At 38.5% G+C, this 20278-nt stretch overlaps 1 protein-coding gene across 9 annotated transcripts in view; it reads right to left on the bottom strand.

Annotated features, from left to right (window-relative positions):
- The window catches only part of DST (dystonin), a 302875-nt gene that overhangs the window by 79853 nt on the left and 202744 nt on the right, over window positions 1–20278 (bottom strand). For all 9 annotated transcript variants that reach the window (XM_040599286.1, XM_040599277.1, XM_040599279.1 and 6 more), the window contains 13 exons: window positions 19382–19927; window positions 16789–16965; window positions 13484–13607; window positions 11382–11590; window positions 10789–11106; window positions 10457–10623; window positions 9783–9939; window positions 9393–9519; window positions 6758–6820; window positions 5571–5806; window positions 3769–3898; window positions 1995–2194; window positions 37–532 (listed from right to left, as the gene is read on the bottom strand). In XM_040599286.1, the coding sequence (XP_040455220.1) occupies window positions 37–532; window positions 1995–2194; window positions 3769–3898; window positions 5571–5806; window positions 6758–6820; window positions 9393–9519; window positions 9783–9939; window positions 10457–10623; window positions 10789–11106; window positions 11382–11590; window positions 13484–13607; window positions 16789–16965; window positions 19382–19927 (2950 nt within the window). The remainder of the gene's footprint in view (window positions 1–36; window positions 533–1994; window positions 2195–3768; window positions 3899–5570; window positions 5807–6757; window positions 6821–9392; window positions 9520–9782; window positions 9940–10456; window positions 10624–10788; window positions 11107–11381; window positions 11591–13483; window positions 13608–16788; window positions 16966–19381; window positions 19928–20278) is intronic.

The raw sequence follows: 20278 nt of genomic DNA, 5'->3' as shown, positions 1-20278 counted from the left end.
GCCTTTGTTACTATTTTTCTTTCAATAAATACTAACCTGATTTTTGCTCAATATCCTTAAATGATTTTAAGATGCCATCTAACTGTCTCGTAAGTTCTGCTTTCAAATACTCTTCTCCGACCAGTGTTGACAGCTCTTCACAAAGAGCTTGAGCTGCATTTATATTCTTCGTTTCCTGTTCTATTTCCTCCTTCATTTCTCTAGCAATTTCCAGTTGTTGTTTCATAGCATCAGGTTGTGTACTCACAGCCAGGCTGCTGCTTAGTTTGCTATCCAAGGCACTTAGCTTATCAGACAGACTTCTGAGTAGACTTTGATACTCTGTGCTTTTCACAATGGCTTGGTCAATTCGGTCACATCTGTTCCTCAGCTGGCCAGTCAGACTATCCCATTTTTGTGCCACAGCTGCCAGTTGCTCTTTTACAATTTCATGGGAGGGTGGATGTTCACCAGGTCTCTTCAGAATCCCCTCACCAGCCATAGTTAACTGCTCATATTGTGGCTTTCTGGTGTCAAACTCTTTGAGCAGAATCTGGGAGGAAAGAAAATTTTTAAAATTTTTTACCTCATCAAAAAAAGCAGCAAAGCGCTTCTGACAAAAATCATGTAGTATTTGTTGTAGCTAATTCTCTTATTGAATAGTTGATCTCTGAATTTAAAAGACAGCAAAATAATTGCACTTTCTACACATAAACTGTGTTGTTTCCAAGAGTTTACATCAAAGAACCAGAAAAAATGAGGTCAATTTACACATCTAATGGAAATTCATTCAGCAGATACAAGTAAAACAATGAATTGTGTTAATCTGTAAACAATGAATACTGTTACTACAGTAATTAAGTAACCATACCAAGTAAAATAATCGCGGTTTAGTTTTCAAAAGTGTCATCTTTTCTAGACAGTTTCAGTATTTGTCTTAAGTTAGAACTTGAAAGAAGGTGTATTCTGACATAATAATGCAATGTATTATTATAGCACAGAGAATATGTGGATAATTCACAAAATGACTGAATGTGTACTGTAAGACCTTAAAAGTTTACATCACTGGTTCCCAGCATTGGGGTTTTTTTTGACAGTAAGTCATAGTGCTTGCAGAAGAAGAGACAAATACCATGGTTTTACTTTATAGAACATTTCAAACCCTTTCTTTTAAGTCAATTAGGTTCAACTTTTAAGGACTGTTAGGTGATACATGATAGTCTCCTGCCAGCTGTCTAGATTCTTGAAGCACTTACAAACCAGTATTAAGTCTTTTTCACATATTATTAGAATATAGTTCATGTTTTAAACACTTCCATTTTAGTCAATATTGATATGTCAGCTTCCATATTACTTTTGCAAAATAAAAATCCTATTTCTTGTCACAGTTTAAAATAACTGGCAGAATAGAAATGTCTGAAATTAAAATTTCTAGTTTCTGCAACTTCGTCTGATTTAACTTTTGTTTCTTTTGTCTGCAGTTTGCTGTATTTCTGTAAGTAAATGACACTTCTTCATTATACTTTTTCTTTCACTCTCTTGGCCCCGTATCTATTCACAGCACTGCATTTCCTTTGCCTTCATATTTTTATTAGCTACTGGCACAGTCAAGCGAGTAAGATCTCAAAAAGCTAGCTCCTACAGCATAGACTACACACGAGGACTGCCCATACAATGTTAAATGCGCACTCAAATTAATAAAACTCCAAAGGAACATTTTCATTTGACTACAGAGAAACCACAGTATGGTCAAAACAAAAAAAGGACCCAACATATCCGAGGATCAGTACCTCCTCAACATTTTTCTCCTTTAGCTGTCCTGACCTCTCTTCACTCTTACGATATTTTTTTCTTGTAATTATTGTAGTCAAGTATGACTTAAGCTATTTGCTGATAAACAAATGTAATGGCTCATACGAACTGTGCTGTACTCTATCTAGATGCAAAATAGTACTTTGCTAATAGCAAATAAGCAGAAGAAACTTAAATCAATAATGCATGTTGGCACTACTCACCTGAACCTGTTGCTTTTGTGTATTCAGCATATTAGGATCAATTGATAGTGGTCCCAGCACGCTAACCATTAGCTCTTTTTCTACAAGCCAGTGCTTTAGCTGAGCTTCTGCTGTCTGGAACTGGGTCAGGTAATTTGAAGATTCCTCCAGTTTTTGTTGTCTCTCAGATGTAACTTGATTGAGCTCTTTCCATTTGGAATCTAACAATGATAATGTTAACATATTGCACGCATGTTCTAGCAGATGGGTTGTCAGACAGCAGAACTGACATATGAAGCATAAACAGAGCTGTCTAATAAGGCTTCTTGCTGATTAACTCCAGATGCCTTATTGCAGTGATTCCACAAATACATCTTTTAACAGTCAGATCCATATACACTTGGATGAAGGTCTGCAGTTTAGCAGCTACATGCAGAATTTTTAGAGCAATGAATATGCAATATACAATAAAACTGGACGAGAATATTACTAAATGAAATACCATCAAATTCTGGCTTTGGTCTCAAACAACTTAGGTGCCTGATTTAGACAGACAAATCTTCCTGTTTCTTCAGTAAGAAGAAACAGATACCTTTCCTAGGGTGAGCAAAAGCCCTAATTTAGGATTCTTCTCCGAACAGCCCTCTGAAGGAGCACACCTCTTTCAAATGTCTGTATTAGGAGCCTGTGGAGATTAACTGCCTCATTTAGACATCCAAACCAGGTACCTAATGAGAGGCAAGAAGAATGCTTTTGCACACAGGCATCTCAAAAGCACTGTGTGAGCTTAGGTTCACTACCTAGGCCAATCTATTGTCTCTCACTTGTAGCAAGTAGCTTCCAGAGCCACCATTGAGTCTTACCATCTTGTAACTCCCCCCTTCTCTCTGTGATACTGTCAGTGTTGGCTCAGAAAACTCTGATATTTTGCTAACTCTCCTCATCCCTGAATTTCATCCGTGTTTTCTCACTTTCTTTTGCCACTTCACTGTCTTTGACCTCTGCTCTTTCTGTATTAATTCCCTTTCCACACTACTCAAGTTCTGCTGGAGACCTCATGCGCTTACTCAAACTTTTCAGAATTTCACTTACAAACAGGACAGACTGGAAAAATTCTCAGCTTTAAAATAACTGTTGGTATAGCTATAGAAATACCTATCATTATGGAATAAGATTGACCTATGATTTATTCAAAATGTGACAAAGAATTTTAAGAAGAATTTTTAAAAGCTAAGGACAATTATGCACTGTAGTGTCTCAAAATCCATTGTCCAAACATGGCAGTTTCCAATTGGGGGGGTGGGGGTGGGGGCAACATTTATTGAATCAGTTTTAGAAAATGGCAAAAAGCCACAACCCACAAAATTAGAAAAGCCACTAGGTGCATGGGAAAAAAGTCTGCAGAAGAGCATTGCCAACAACTCAAATTGTTCTTTACGTGAAATTAGAATTAACTTAATCTGTTATATTTTGGAAGAAGAAGAACATATGTACCTGGAGCAGTGACTGACCATTAAAGTTTTAGTTGCACACTGTTTGAAAAAAGATAAAGCCCTCTCAAACAGGGAGTCAAGCTATAGAGTGTCTCAATTGCACTGATATAAATCCAAAGCCCATGGACATCAGTGGAATTACTCCAGATCTACACTCTTCTAAAGGCAGTTATTTCCACAGAATTTAAGGGGTAGTAGGAAGCGAGATATTAAAAATACTAGTGATTGCTAATACATTAAAACATTCATAATTATACAAGTTCCAAATCAGTCTGAGCTATAATACAGCTTTACTGAAGTACCTATTTTATCCAACATTTGCCTCCACTTGGGTGCCTCAGGAGAGTCAGGGTTCTTCTCCAATAGCTCTGTCACTTTGTCCTTTAGTTCCTGCACTTTATTCGCACTTTGCTTTAATTCAGTTTCAAAAATCTGCAAGTTCAAGTGATAAGATAAAGAAGTGACTAAAGAAGAATGGTAAAGTGTAGAGTTTGAAGTACATAATACTGAGATGCTAAGCATGAAGATAAACAATAAATATCTAACAGTTACATACGAGTCTTCTGCTATGAATCTCAAAACACTTTATGATGGCATATGTTGCTGGTCCATTTTGGGGGGAAGAGAGAATCGGACAGATTTAAACCATACTAATAATAACAATTATTATTTAACTTGATCGAGCGACAGAACTAGAATAATTCAGATAAATAAGACCCACTCGCTCCCATCACAGTCACACACACTTGGAATCTGTTCTTGTACAGAAGGCAAACTGACTAAGGCAGAGTACAATTCACAGCAGAAATAACCCAGCTAGCACCAACAGACAGGAGCATGGTGTGGCCTCATTTACCTCAATGGAAGTCCTGCTGTCACAGATAGACTGCTTCATGTTGATCATCCAGGTCTATAGTTTAAAGAACACCATAGCTTAAAGTGTAGACCTAGCAGGAGACTGAGATGCCTCAGCAATTCCTAATTCATGCTGTTCTTACAGACAGATGAGAACAGTCCTTACGTGCCTGGCAAAGGGCTCTTATACGAATATGCTTAAGTAACAAAGCTTGCCCCATGGAGCTGCATTTTAATTATCCAAACCCCACTAAAATAAACACTGACAAACTGTGCTTGATTTAGAACTTTTAGTGAAAGGTCCAACTGCATCAGAAAGATCACTCTTGTCTGAGCACTCACTCAAGTTTTCCAACTATCTGTAAATACTTTTTTATTACTACACCAGGGTAAGATGGTCATATTAGCTTTGCACGTTCTCTGTTAAAAATAAAGAGCTAGAGGTTTTTCAACATTTAGTCTGATTTTTAGGACAGAATGCTATCCAAGTCTGAGGAAAGTTGCTAGCTGTTCAGGTTAATTTTTAAGGGTGACCTGCCAAATATAAAAGAAGAACTTCAGTTGAATCAAATTCTGTCCTTGTTTATCCACAATCACAGGCAAGGAAAGAATTTTCCCTATCCATTACATTTCCCTTTACAGATGAACATTTACATGTGTAAATATTGTTCTTCGCTGCTTGAGGAGCATACATCTCCAATGCTGAAACAGGACAGAAGCTTACTGCTGATTCAGTTGTTTTCTCATATCAATTAAAAAGTGGGGAGCAGATTGCTGTGCAGCTATATAACTTAACAAGCATGACATGCCTGCTGAAGAGAAACATCGCCCTGGAATAGACATAAGCCGCTGCAGCTGCAGAGACGGGGAGGTCTGTGGAGTATCAGCAAGCCAGCAGCTGAGAAACAGCTTTTGGATAGATACAGTCCTTCAGAACTTACAAGCAATCCAGTCTACCTCTCGAAACCACTAAGGAGATCAAAAAAGTTTATTGCATAATCAATACAGCCTCACCTATTTAAACTGTCTACCAAAATTATTATTTTCTGTCCTGTGTAACTCCTCTCTGACACAGTGCTCCTTGTACTCCACTGACACAGTTTGCCAGATTTGCTTTAAGCCTGACTGGCCCGCTTACTAGGGACACTTAAATGCTCTCTACAACATTAAGCTATGCTGAGATATTGGTTGTTCAAACACAGTTTGCCCAAAAACTGCAAGAAAGACCTTTTTTGAAGGCACTAAGTACCTTATGTTGCTCAACTTGGGCTTTAACTGCTTCACTATCAGTTGGAGCAGCTTCCCAGTCTGATGCAGTTTTGTCCATTTTTTGCAGCCACTGCATCATCGAGGTTGATTCTTCCTGAATATTCTGCATTTTTGAAAGCATACTTTCTAGTTCTGAAATCTTTTCCTTCAATAAAACTCCCAAAACTTCGTAACTGTGATTTACATCAGACATGGCTTGTTGAACAGTGGTCAGTTCTGTAAAAGGAGAGAGGCACAAAGACTACGTTAGAGGTTACAAGCCCTTGAAACAATACTTAAGATTTCAAGAACTTCTGAACAGTACTCTGAGTTACAGTAGCTAAAAGTCCTCCAAATAAGAAGTCGCTGAACAATTTATTTCCAATTCACTTTAAATGTGGTAACACCAGTGAATGACCTAATGTAAGCTCCTATTTGCAAGGGCTCATTTCACAGAAATCATTACTTTAATACACACACATACGCAAATACCTTTAAATCTTTCTACCCATTGTTGCTTCAGTATTTTAAGCAACAATTTCTTAATAAAAAGTTGAACATACCAGTTCAGTTAGTTACATGACAGCCTAACATTACTGCAAAAATATTTTGTTCACATTCGTGTACCAGTACAAACGTCTTGTATCATAGAGACAGCACAGCACCAAAACTGCACTAAGTAGACTATAGTTTGGGAGAACGGATACTGCAGACTTGGGACGTGGGATGTGACTATCCACAAGCACATATCAAGTGCCTATGTAAGCTCCTTTGTTTCCGTGAAGGGGTTGGACACATAAAGCAATACAAATGTATATAAAACGTGTGGCTTTGTAAGTCTGTGTATGCGCGTGTTGTGAACACCGGTGCGTGTCGAAAAGTTTCAAACCACATACACCCATACTAGAATTTTCTCGAAAACCATGTGTTATACAGAAGTACATATTCATTCAGAAAATACAGCCAGACTTGGATCTGTCTTCAAGGAAAATATGGAAGGATAAATATTTTTAAAATTAATTTTAGTATCATGTCCTAGTCAATATAGTTGCCTTACACAATGGTGATGTGAAATTTCAATCTAGCAGTGACTGCTACAAGCACTCACTTAAAATTTACAAAATACATACATATCTAACAGTAATCGGCAGGTACCTTATGTTACCACAGCCTGACATTTTCACTGACCTTTACTTTTCAAGAAATCCTGAGTTCCTGAAGCTCCTCCTTCACCATTTAACATTGTGCCACCTGCGGATCAAGAGAGATGACATCCCATGCTTATCTGGGCCTCTTCCCACCAAAAACCCAGCACTGCATTTCCTCTTCAAAACAGCATGATACATAGCTCTTATCATAACATTAAAGAAAAATCTGAATGCTAATCTTGTAATAGCACATATTTTATTTAAACTTGGAATATTTTAAGGTTGTTTTATGTTTAAACTGCTCCAGACAGCTAGTACCACAAGTGGTACCACATATCCACAGCATATGCACAGCGGCTGGGTGTACACACGGATGCACATACAAGTATGCACACATGCATGATGTATAAGCAGTCCTACTGCCCACGATACTATGCTAAATAAATGACTATAATGGATAAAGGTCTATGCCCTAGCTGTGAGACCTGCTCGCATCCATATGGCTAACATCACTTCCTTCCTCTCCCCAAAAGAAACCTGTTCCCCAGTGCCTACTAAGAACACGGTTTGACCCAGCCATGTCTCGTGGGAGAGCGCTAGCTGGCAAATGCTGCCACTCTGAGGGGGGCACTAAACATAAAACAGCAAAGAAGTCCAGAGCGGTCACTGCAGACAGCGCAACCAAAGGCACTGCTTACGCGGGACATCTTTACCCACCAGGGAAGTGGTTGAATCCCTGGAGGTATTTAAGACATGCAGGTGCTTAGGGACATGTTTTAGCGATGGACTTGGCAGTGTTAGGTTAACGGTTGGACTTGATGATTAAAGGTCTTTTCCAACCTAAACAATTCTTTCATTTAGCAGCACTGTACCTCTGCACAAAAAGCTCTTGATACCAACTGGACAAACCCCTCCTTATCTTGTCATGAACAAGACTTGAGCACATGCTCCGTGACAGGGATTGCAATGTGGAGTCCTTACTGTTACAGCCAAAGTCCTTACTGTCACTCGGAGACAGCCACTCGCCCAGACAGCCCTACTAATTAAACATCACTTCCAAGCCTCCGAAACCAGGGCTACGTGGGATTTGTAAAACACCATCAGACCACAGAGCTGGGACACGTGGTCAAGCCACAGAGAACTGCAAGGAGAATTACTTCCCACTCTCCCGCACATATGTATTCCCAGATGAGCAGTTAACCGAGAAGGATTAATGGTTGCCTTGGAAATGGCTATGCATCCTGCCCCGCAGTACCAGCTGGACAGTGAGCACCACATTAATGGCAGCTGGAGGATGGCAAGAGAAAACAAACCAGATAAGAGAAGTCACAGGCCCCAGTCAGACCCTTGTAAATCTTCATGCTCTATTAGCTGGACTCTGGAATTTATAACTGTGATTAAGTGATACACAGTACAGCTCTTGTCTAGGAGAGCAAATACTCTAGTCTGGAGGACTAGAGTTGCTCTTACATGCTCATTATTTAACTATTTTTCTATCTCGATGCATAAGAGTAGAGAAAGGGGCAGAAGAAGGAGCCCAAATATCCTATATAAGGTTCCGAAACGTTCTTTGAAATATTTTTATTTAAAATTGGTGCAAGAATGAAACCAGAGGCAGCTACTACAACGAGATGTGAAAAAGAAAGTGTTCTATTCTTGCCAAACAGGTATCCTTCGGCAGTCCCCATCCTCCCAGTCCTTTGCAGATGACCAGTGAAAGCCAACACACTTGAATTTATTTCCAGACCTAGTCAGTTCAAGAACTGATTGCAAATGTGCTTATGGCCATTAAAACACCCTAGGTACCACATGCCTTCAGCTATGGCTTGAATGATCTTTAGCAGAATTACTGGTTTCTATAAAACAAATCAACATTTGAAAACTACAGTACAGAAAATCATGGAAATAGATTTGCTGTCTTTAAAATCAGATTACTGGTAAAAAGGATTTAGCTGAAGCTCCAGACTGGAAATACATTTTGGCCCAGGAAAGTCATGCTGGGATACGGAGTTGATTCCCTTCTGTGCTGTTGTTTCAACTAAAATATTGGCTAGCATTAATTATGCTATCATGTTGGGATGAGTAGGTTTGCCTAGTTCGCTTTTTAGAGAAACGATGTCCTCATCACACTTCTAACAAAAACTCCATGACTCTGCAAACCCTTATGGGTTTGCTTGGTGTCACACAGCGTGTGCGTGGCAGCAAAGGCGTGCGGGTACCTCAGTGTTTGCAAAAGCAGGGCTTGTATTTTTCCTGCTTGTGGACTTCGTGGATGTGTGAAGCACTGAACACCGATCAGAGTAAGTCAATTTTCTCATTATCAGAAGCTTTCTGGGGTGAGGTGAAGGCAAATGTGATACTGTTCATTTTGTTCATTATCTGGGAATTACATACTTAAGTAACAGCTTTAGGACCCTGTTAATCATTTACATCAAAGCACTTTCACGATATTTTGGCAGTGTAAAGCAATCAGAATGCGTATTGAATTACTACGGCAGTTAGAGAATTTAAATGAGAGTCACAGCAAACAATGGTCAGAACAGACATGGCTAACTGACTTCTCACAAGCCATAATATTCAGAAAGGTAATCCAAGGGTGGAAGATCTTAATTTTTGTCTTAAAGGTTTTAAAAATTCCTGAACTGTTAGGCTTACCTGATTATACAAATGCATACCTGACTTTGCAACTGCTCTCAGTTTGGCAGGAGAAGTCACAGCAGTAATTAGATTACACAGCAATGTTCCTCTGCTATTCATTTTCTGCAGTTCGGGTGCTTTTAACGTCCACTCATCTTTTAAATTCTGATGAAGAAAGATAGTCATTTGTTCATAACGAAAATTACTTCAGATTTACAAGATTTAGTGTAGAGAAAGGAACAACCTTGCTGCTTGGGAATCCTCTGCAGTACATCCGAACAAGCAAAGGAAATGGGAATGTAAATGCAGACTGCAAGCTCCCTAGCCACTACTACTGTGACTGCTTACACCTGAAGCCTGTACTTTTGTTACTAATAGATGCCCTATTTCCTTCAGCCATATTTCACGTCTCTTCCACAACGTCTTACCAACGTATCTTCCAAAGGTTTCTTTAACTCCTCGGTATTCAGAGATGCTTGTGCTGCTGGAATTCTTTCTGTCGTCTCTTTTATCCATTTCTTTAATGATTCTGCAAGGAGCTCAAACGTATCCATTTGTTTCTGACAAGATGATACATCCTCTTCTCTAGACAATTAAAGACAAAGGAATTACAGTATTCCTTCTGATCATTAAACCAACAGATATTACCAATCTGATACTGCTATTCCTAAATTCAAAGAGTCACAAAAGCTGATTTTATGGATATGAGCAGAATGTGGAAAATCTAACATTGCTGTACAGGTAACTTATATGGAAGCTCTAATAATTTCTCCAGTTTTCATTTGCAGCCTGATGCCAAATAGTACTCTAAAGCAATCTGCACAAGCAGCAATTTATATTCTATGAGAGAAGGGGAGAAGAAGAGTTTTCTTAGAACTGACAGGACTCCTGTGAGTATCACAAAATTTGAAAAGTTACTTGCCTTTAAAGCCCACGTTAGAGCTTTTGAACCAAACAAACTACAGAGGTACTTCCAAATAGAATCTTTTTGTGAATAAAAAAAAACTATCTTACTCTGTAGTTAAATGCAATCTCTTGAGACCGCATGCAAGAGGACAGCAGTCATACTAACACTTTGCAGATCCAAAGCAGAAACACTTACTTTTCCTTTACAGTCTCCTCTACTTCTCTGAATTTCTTTGACAAAGCATTTACTTTTTCTAATACCAATGCTTTATCTCCAGGAAGAGCATGGAATGAAAGTTCTTCAAGAAGCTGCTGCAAAACTTCCAGATCCTTCTTATGTTGTGCCAATTCTACACTAGCTTCCTGCAAAATAGGATTACATACTTCATGTTAGATTTTACAATCACTTGTTCAAAATAAAATTCTTTATTTCAGCTAACCAAGCACAAGCATGCCTTTTTGTTTAATCACTTAAATGAGTTATACTAGAAATACACAATATATATTTAAATGGAATGCTTACAGTACCTGAATATATTGAGACACTTCACTAACATCCTTCCTCGGTGCCTCCGTCTCACTGAGAGCCTGGTTTTTCTCATCTAGAAATGACTGAAGTTTTTCTGACAGACCTTCAAATAACTCCACTTTAGTCTTCAACTCCTCCATTTTCATAAGCTTCTCTTTATGCTTGTTACTTGCTTCAGAAAACCGTCCTGCAAGTTCACTCATTTTCGCTTGCAGTGAGGATGCAGTGGATGGATCCGTTTTTTCTGTGAACTTCTTCACTTTTTCATTCATAGTGTTTATACTGCTTTGGCGACCCGCAATGTCTTGTTCTAGCATCTGAAACAAGCAAGAACTACTTTGTGTTGCTTATAGTTAAATTTTAAGAAGTGAAACTAGTCCACCATATGAAGAGACAAATCAGTACAGCTAGACAATCAGTGTAGGTCTACCTATTTCAGCTACAAAAATTCATACATGCAGTTTCACTTCATGCAAGAGTCCTCTTTTTAAAGTATTTTGAATGCATTAAAGGTGTCAAAATAAGATTGTAATTCTTTCTTGAAACTCAGATTACGAAACAAATGTTTCTTCTTTCAGAGAATGCTACTTACAATGCTTTTACTAATAATATCCTGAATAGCAGCAGAATTTAAAGGCACTTGATCCTGCTCTTCAAGGCTCTTTTCAACTCCTTCCATCCAATCCAGCATTTCATCCAGACCATCCTGCACGCTTAGGGATCGTGTCAGAGTTATTTGGAGCTTCTCATTCCTTTCATTCACAGACTTGGATAAATTGTCATACCTCTCCACAATATCATCTGATAAAGAGAAAATACATTCCATTTTTTTCCTTTAGCCAAACTAAGCTTTTAACTCATTTTACCAGTTCTCACCAGGTAAGCGCGAGTCAAAACTTGCCTCTATCAGAATGAAGCAAAACCATCAGCTGTATTCAGTAAAAATACACAAGCAAAGATCAAAACCTCCAAATAACGCCAAGAACCACATAGGACAAGGGAAATGAGCAAGTAGCTTGCAGGTGTACCCCCCAGCTTTTAGAAGCTGGTTTCCATGCAGGTCTAGCTTATGACACCTGTTGACTGTACCCAAGAAATAAAATAGCAGAATGTTAAGACGGCTCTTCTACAATTTTGTCTCAAGTTATTGTTAGAGCTGAAAGGTTCTTCCAGATGGTTCTTCATTAGACCTTCAATACTTCCATGACAAGCCACTGAAAGTTACAAGTTTCATGTACCTCCTATGGAGTTTCATCACCAGTTCTAAAAAGGCAAGCCCACAGTTGTTTCATTTTGTTGCTCTGCAAGTTACTTACACGATTCCAGGAAGAGATAGTTGTGTGACACACATAGAGTCTTCAAACTTCAGACAGTGGTGAATGTGATGCTGTGCTACTTCTCACAACTGATAGGAAAGAGTATTGGGTGTAGGTGGTAAGGTTTTTGGCCTCTGTGAGAAGAGGCGAAGGGCTGCCCCATGGAAGACACAGATAGTTCCAGCCAGCTCTACTGACCCACCACAAGGCACAGCTGAGCTCTACAGCTAAGCTGGTGGCACATCTGGGAAAATGTATTTAAGAAAGGGGAAAATGCTGCCCGGGACTGAGAAGTGACGGAAAATAAAGTGTGCAAAATAGCCCTGCAGACATCAAGGTCAGGCAAGAAGGAGGGGGAAGAGGTGCTCCAGGCTCCCCTAAAGCCTGTGAAGGATTGTGCTGGAGCAGATAACCACGCTGCAGCACATGTCGGACCTCACGCTGGAGGAGGTGGATGCTTCTTTACTTCTTCAAGCAACTGCAGCACATAGAGAGCCCACACTAGAGCAAGATTATCCTGAAAGATTTCAGCCTGTGGAGAGGACCATGCTGAAGCAGGGAAAAGGTGTGAGAAGGAATCAGTGTTAGAAAGGAGCTGTTATGGACTGACCAGAATCACCCATTCCCCATCCACCCTGCACTGTTTGGCAGGGAGGAGGTGTGAGTAGTTAGGAAGAAAAGACTGATGGTGAACCTGGAAAAAAGAGTGGGGTGGGAGGAAGGTGTTATTTTAATTTGTTTTTGTTTCTCACTACTAAAACCTGTTTTATTTGGCAATAAATGAAATTTGTTGTCTGTTTTGCCATGACAGTAATTGGTAAGTGATCTCCCTGCCTTTATCTTGAACCATGCGCTTTTCCATCTTAATCTTCCACATTCTGTTGGGCAAGGGGAGTGAGAGAGCAGCTGGGTGGGCATCTGGCAGCCAGCCAAGATCAACCACATCATAGACAGTTTCTGGACATCAGAAGAAAATTACTCTCCTTGGCTAAGCAAACTTCAAATGATTGCTTGGAAACAGAATTAGAGCCATGTTCCTTAACCTGAACATGTTCCTTCCCACTGGAGAACTTAGGATCCTCAACAAATCACTACCTCTTTGGCATGACCATCTGTAATATGGGAATTAAACATAATCACTCTTTGGGGAGTGGGGGGAGGTAAGTAAAAAATGAAATGATAGCTTTTAATTGAAAATTATATATTATCAATGTAGGAGACAGACCAACAATGAAATTACTGTGTTGTAACAGCTTATGACTCAACAAAACATGGACTTCAACAGCTATACAAGAATGTGGAAACTCTTCCGTCTCCTCCACCACCTGCATGCGGGCACAAGTGATACAAAGTTTTATTAAGAAAAGTAAACATTTACCCAGTGTTTTCTGAATCTCATCTTTGTCTGGTGTCAACTCTCCCCTTGTATCCAGTAACACTTCAGCAGCTTTTTTCAGTTTTTCTACAGCAATTTGGTGGTTAGACACTTGTCCCTGAAGAACCTGTAACATTCCACAATTATCAGTTATGCCTTTTAATACAGCTAACAGTTACACAAGCAAGGCTTGAGATATGCCATATAACCTAAACTTAGTGGTGGTAATAAACTAACTCTATTTGTGACCTCCCCTTAAGAAAAGTCTTCACCAGTGGTGATGACTGCTGTTGACCTTCTGGCCCTTGTTTTAGTTTGTTCACCATCTGTTTTATCTCCTATTTTACAATACTTCTCTGACTCAACTGATTTCTTGCATGTAACTTCAAAATGTGTCTTTTGATTTATTGTTTTTAAAGACTGTTTATACAGACTCATATACTATCCGAAAGAAAAATAAACATATTTTTCAACTTGGCATCAGAGAACAATTCAGGGGGAAAAACATACAGTCATCAGCAGTAGTTACACATTCACCATCAGTTGTACGACAAAGGATCAGGCTGATACGGCAGTGTCAACAGGAGTAACTTGAAACAAGATGATCACCTTCACAGTTCAGGAGCCTCCTGAAGCCAGTGTCACTGAATTTTGCCTAGGTTTGTCCATTTAACCAAGCGACACAGGTTTAGAGACTAGCCCAGCCATGACTCACTCCAGAGCCAACAGAGAAAGACAAGAAAGCTAAATCAACTTCTGAAAGTGACTTTCACTCTCCAGTGGCTAAAAGTACTCAAGGGTCAATAGTCTTTAAATTATTTCAGGCATCTGTGCTAGTGTAGATGATGTATCTTTCTTTTGATTCACTTGAACTTTATACAAGTCCAGAATGAAGGACTTCTCATTTATTTTTTGATACACACTAACTCAATAAACATATGACTCCAAAGGTAATCCTGCCAGGACAAAGGAGTCAAGTCAGTGCATTCAGTACTGGTGTCCAGAGCACAACAGTACGCCAGAACATAGCATGTCCTGCTGACTCACTTGAGAAGAAAAGAGAGAAAGAGAGAAAGAGAGAAAGAGAGAAAGAGAGAAAGAGAGAAAGAGAGAAAGAGAGAAAGAGAGAAAGAGAGAAAGAGAGAAAGAGAGAAAGAGAGAAAGAGAGAAAGAGAGAGAGAAAGAGAGAAAGAGAGAGAGAAAGAGAGAAAGAGAGAAAGAGAGAGAGAAAGAGAGAAAGAGAGAGAGAAAGGGAGAAAGAGAGAGAGAAAGGGAGAAAGGGAGAAAGAGAGAAAGAGAAAGAGAAAGAGAAAGAGAAAGAGAAAGAGAAAGAGAAAGAGAAAGAGAAAGAGAAAGAGAAAGAGAAAGAGAAAGAGAAAGAGAAAGAGAAAGAGAAAGAGAAAGAGAAAGAGAAAGAGAAAGAGAAAGAGAAAGAGAAAGAGAAAGAGAAAGAGAAAGAGAAAGAGAAAGAGAAAGAGAAAGAGAAAGAGAAAGAGAAAGAGAAAGAGAAAGAGAAAGAGAGAGAAAGAGAGAGAAAGGGAAAGGGAAAGGGAAAGAGAAAGAGAGAGCGAAAGAGAAAGAGAAAAAGAAAGAAAAAGCAAAAGAGAGAAAGAGAAAAAAGAGAGAAATGAAAGACAAGAAAAAAAGATGTACCAGAGGACCTTGTACGCTGATAAAAAGCAAGCAAGCTGATGCCAGAGGCACTGAAGAATATTCTGAAGAACAGTTAATCCCCATAAAAAGATTAGACCCCACCATGCTGCCAAGGTCTGTGTGTAGCTGGATTATCAGCTGCATGTGTTGCCTACAAAGGACAGCTTTAACTTGCAACACCTGACTTCTTAAAAAATACGCTTTGTTTTGCTTTCGTTAATTGGCTTTCTCTCTTCAGCCTCCTGTTTTTTCTCTTCCTTTGAATCTTTTGACATGTTGTACCCTCGCCCTTCTTCCCAGCTCATATTCATTGAGTGCTCTTTTGTGTGGCATGTAATCCATGTAGGCATTTCATAATAGAACCCCAGTACTCACTCCTTTTGTATCACTTGCATGAAAATTGGCATTATACAGGATATAATTTGTTTTGGCATAAGGAACAAAAATTTTAAATGAAGCCTAAAATTCTAAATAGTGTTATTCCTATTTTTCTAGTGCTTGGAAGCACAAATGTACCTGAATTGTTCCACTGTTAGGAGTTCAAAATTTACACTTTCAATTTTGTTGTCTGAAAACATTGCTGTGATTTGCCTCCTCTAATGTGTCATGCACCAAAATATCGGGCAATTCCAATGGCAGATTTGAAAGATACCATGTGGTAAAGGTAACTACTACGGGAAATGGTTAAAGCATGTAATCTCCACGAGCCATTGACTACCATTTGTCAATAGTAAACAGATCAGACCTGCACTGATACTCCACATAGCACAGACAAAACAGTGAGGAAATGCCTGACCAATACGTTTGCTCACTGAAAAATAAATAATGCTGCATTTTAATTATACTATAGATGATTGAATGTTTTTATGAAAATATGAGTCAGTTCAAAGATGAGAGACTGTATGAAACTTTATATAACTCACCTTGTACTTGGGTTCCTAAAGCCTTCTGTAAACCTATACTTTACGCAACTAACTGGAGTTTTACCTTTACAAGCTCCATCACTAACGTGTCTTGCCTCTACTAGGATTTACACACAGTTGTGAGTTACCCCATGTTGGAGGTGGGGTGGTGCAGGGATGAGGAGAAGAAAAAAAAAATATTTTTTTTCTGTGCAGTGCAAATGATGTTATATTCACTCTCTGCAGGGCATATAGTACTGGATACAACGGAGGCAGGCAAACAGACTAGTCACATCACATTGTTTATCCAGTATGTTCCCTTTCATAATGTAATAAAACAAAAATGTGAAAGAAAAAAGCAAGTCACAGACAACAAACATCAAATGGTCTTCCCTATCGGGAACTCTGTCTGAAGCCCTGCTCTGATAAGCAAACTGAAATCACTGCATCCTTTCTTAGTTCAAAAACTTTCCAGATTTTACCTTATCATTTACTAAGTGATATGAAACACGTCTTGCTTTCACCACTGCTAATGGCATCTTGTTCATGTCTTTTTTTTTCACCCTAGTGCTTTTCAGGTAACACTCTGGATAGCTGAATTTCAGAACTGTTAAAAGTTGCATGCCTATGTGCAAGGCAAGAATTTGACCTGCTGCTATTTGGATTATGTTAGATAATCCTGTTTTTCAGACAAAACCTTAAGGACAAAAACCTTATAGGACAAAAGAACTTCTGCATTTTAAAGCTTTTCACCTTGGTTTCTTCTAGTTGTCTTTGGAGATTTTTGGGATCTGCTGCAATTGGCTCTGATAGTTGCTTGTTCACAGCTACTTCAGAAGCCTGGAGACCTGACAAAAGTCCAGATGAGGCATCTTCATAATGCTGGTATTTATCCACCAGGTCTTTCAGGTTATTTCCAAGGACACTACACTAAAAGAGCAGAAAACAAACACGCAAACACCCAGGCATTAAACTGTGTGTTGCATTTCAAATAATCTCAAGGTCATACTTTCCTTGCTGAAATACTGCATGATTTCTTCCCCTCATCATTCCACCACTGAACTGATTTCTGAACTAAGGCATGACAGCTGCACAGGCTACACAGGTCTTCTCACTCTGTGCTCCTCAGATCAAATCCTAAGATCAATTCAGTGACGCAGGTGAGAAACTAGAATCTAACCCATTGTACTAGAGTAGGAAAAGCTTTAGGAATACTTTTTGATCCAGCAGCATAAAGATCCATTATCAGAACTCTTGACACCAAAAATGTAGCCAGTGAAAGCTAGAAATTTTCAAAAAAATCAGAAAATAGGTGTATGTTCATTAAAATACAGACAGCAGAGTATTGCTTTCACGAACACCTTATCGGCATGGCGACTCCAAAGTGAAATGGCTCAGTATTGCACATAAGCTTTGCTTTGGTCACTCAGGAAGGTCATCTGACCAAGATCCCATTAGTCCAGTATGTTAGCATGCCCCAAAACGTTTACAGTGGATCATTACGTGAAAAGGTCAGTGGAGCTCTTTCAGACATTTTGGAGGTGGTTTCACAAGCAAAATCTGATTGTATCACGTAATAATATTTATAAACATTACTTTAAATATTTATATTCTAAACCTTCCATACACTGTATTTTAATATTTACAGATGGTACTTGGTCTCCCTCTGGTGGGCAAACATAGAATGCACTCATTTACATAACCGGTTAAGAACTGACTTTGAAGATTCCTTCAACATATAAGCCTATAAACTCATATGTGTGTGTGCAAACTATATATATACATATATAAAAAAATAAAAGCAATACAAATATTTACTAAAAGCAAGAAGCTATTATAAAAGGCAAAAAAGTTACTACAAACCCATTTACAATTGCAAGATCTCGCTTACAAATTGTGGAAGATCTCACTTTTTCGAAGTTGGTCTGTCCTTCAAGACTCAATTTAGCAAGAAGTCTACCTTGCTCTGCATATTTATGGTCAAATATTTAAAGCATGTCTATTACATCTGTGCTAAATGTATATATGCGAAGTATAGGATCTGGCAAGTTGACAAATACGTGACCATAAATCAAGCTGCTGGCACAGAATTTTTTTTATGTGCATAAAAATATTCTCTCTGAAAATTTAGCGATGAAATCTTTACATTCACACTCAAACTAATCCAATAAATAAATTGGAGGAAATCTAATGTGTTAATACAAGCTTCTAGCTTCACTGTTCACATAAATTAAGTGGGAAAATTAAAATGAGCTGCTGTAAATGGAGAACCTTCTTCACAAACTGTTTGAGAACAGGGTTCACACTGTTTTAGTAATCAAGTGATCAAATCCATGTCTTTACAGAATTTACATTTCTGAGCAAGCAAATGTTAAAGAGGTGATAATTCCCAAAGAAGGCAACTGCTGCAGAACAACAGTCTATAGTGAACCTGTATCATGGAGTCTGAACCTACAAACTTAGAAAATCATGAAATGGCACAGTCAAAGGATACTGACAGCAACTGTCTCTTAAATGGTTCAGTTAATAATTATCTTAAAAGTTTACAGTTCCAGAATATTATTGGTATTGAACAACACTTTGTTGTTTTTTTGAAAACAGCTGGATAACTGGCATGTGAGACCAGCTGGTGAAGTCTGTCTAGTTCTACCAGACAGATACCATACATGAACCTGGCACAGACGGCTGGATTATCTTCCCTCTCTAAGGTACCTGGAAGGATTTTGCACTGCTAGCTTCCTACTAGTTAGAGACTAATCTCAGATTGTTAAGCATAAAATCTTTATTTGGCAGAGAAGTGGAAAATAATTACTATCCTCAAATCACTACATTCTTGCATGCCTAGTGCTGACAACAAAGCCTTCTTGGTACAAACTATTTCAGGATATAAATCAAAATGAAATTTTAAATGTTAATCTTGGCATAGTCTCTCTCTTGCTATACTCATTAGCAAGAAGCCAAGTAAATAAGCAGTTGTGGGAAATATCGCAAGGAACATAAAGAAATGTTATCCATCTAAAAGTACTACTATTTCTTTCCACCCCAAAATGTTACTCGGACATCCTGTACTATCATACGCGCAAAGAGTTTCAAGGCTGAAAGAACAGTCAAGAAATCTGGTCTTATTTTCTTCCTTATAACACAAGGTAGAAAACTTCATCCATTCAGACCTTAAATAGTCCAGCACTTGAATAAAGCAGATCTGAAAAATCATCTTGTTACCTAACTTTAAGAAACAAAAAATTTGCAACTTCCCACAGTATTTGTTTCATGAGCTAACTCCTTTTTTATACAAACTGCCAAATCAATCACAGCAGTATTTCCTATTCAGTATAATAAAACTTACCTTAGTATAGAGAGATTTGAAACGATCTGAAGCACTATCCAGTTTATTTTGCACTTCAGTATATGTAGCTGAAGTATCGATACCATCTTTGTCAACCTTCACACCATCTCTTTTGCTACATGATCTTGCAGCATCTAAAACTCTTTGACCAGAAATTGTAATATACCGTAAATCACCTTTGTGAGATATAACATCTTCTGAAAAACTCTTTTGCCTTTTCAATTTGACCATTATGCCACTGAAGTCGGAAGCACCTGCCTCCAAATTGTCAAGTTCTTGTTCTGCCTGCTGCAGCCAGGTTTCAAATTCACTATAATCTGCATCAAATTTCTCAAGTTCTTCTCTTAGAGAATGAGTCAATTTCATTTTCCGTTCTGATTCAGCCAAAGCAGTCTCATACTGAGCCTTCAGCTCTTTCATGTTCCTTTGCATCTTGTCTTTTTCTTCCGGGGAAAGGTAGTGCCCTTGTTTCTCAAGCAGTGCCTGAGCAGACTGAGTCGCTATTATGATAGCCTGCTGCTGTGAAATAATTTTCTCATGTTGAGCCTACAAGAAAGAAAAGGATAAATTATGACCAGCACGTTCTTGGTTGCTTCTTCAGAAACGATGAAACGAAGTCCATCAAAATGAGAAAAAGCTTTTTCTAATTTTCATATTATTTATTAAAAAATATTTTGTGAGTTATTTAAGTGAAAGCGTGGCTCCTAGTCATCATATTTCTGTGCAGTTTCAAAATTTTGTGAGACATCATAATGGCAATTTCAGCCAGATGTACAGGCCATGACCAAACGAGAGTCTTCAAATATCATTGGAAATCAGAAATACTAGGAGATATATAACACACAAACATTTTCCTCTGTACTTCTAAAAGACAACTCTGCATAGTAAATTTAGTCA

Source organism: Falco naumanni, chromosome 6 (assembly GCF_017639655.2).
Source record: "Falco naumanni isolate bFalNau1 chromosome 6, bFalNau1.pat, whole genome shotgun sequence".
NCBI classification, from domain to species: Eukaryota; Metazoa; Chordata; class Aves; order Falconiformes; family Falconidae; genus Falco; species Falco naumanni.
The sequence above is the reverse complement of the archived record's forward strand: the minus strand, read 5'-3'. Positions and strand labels throughout refer to the sequence as shown.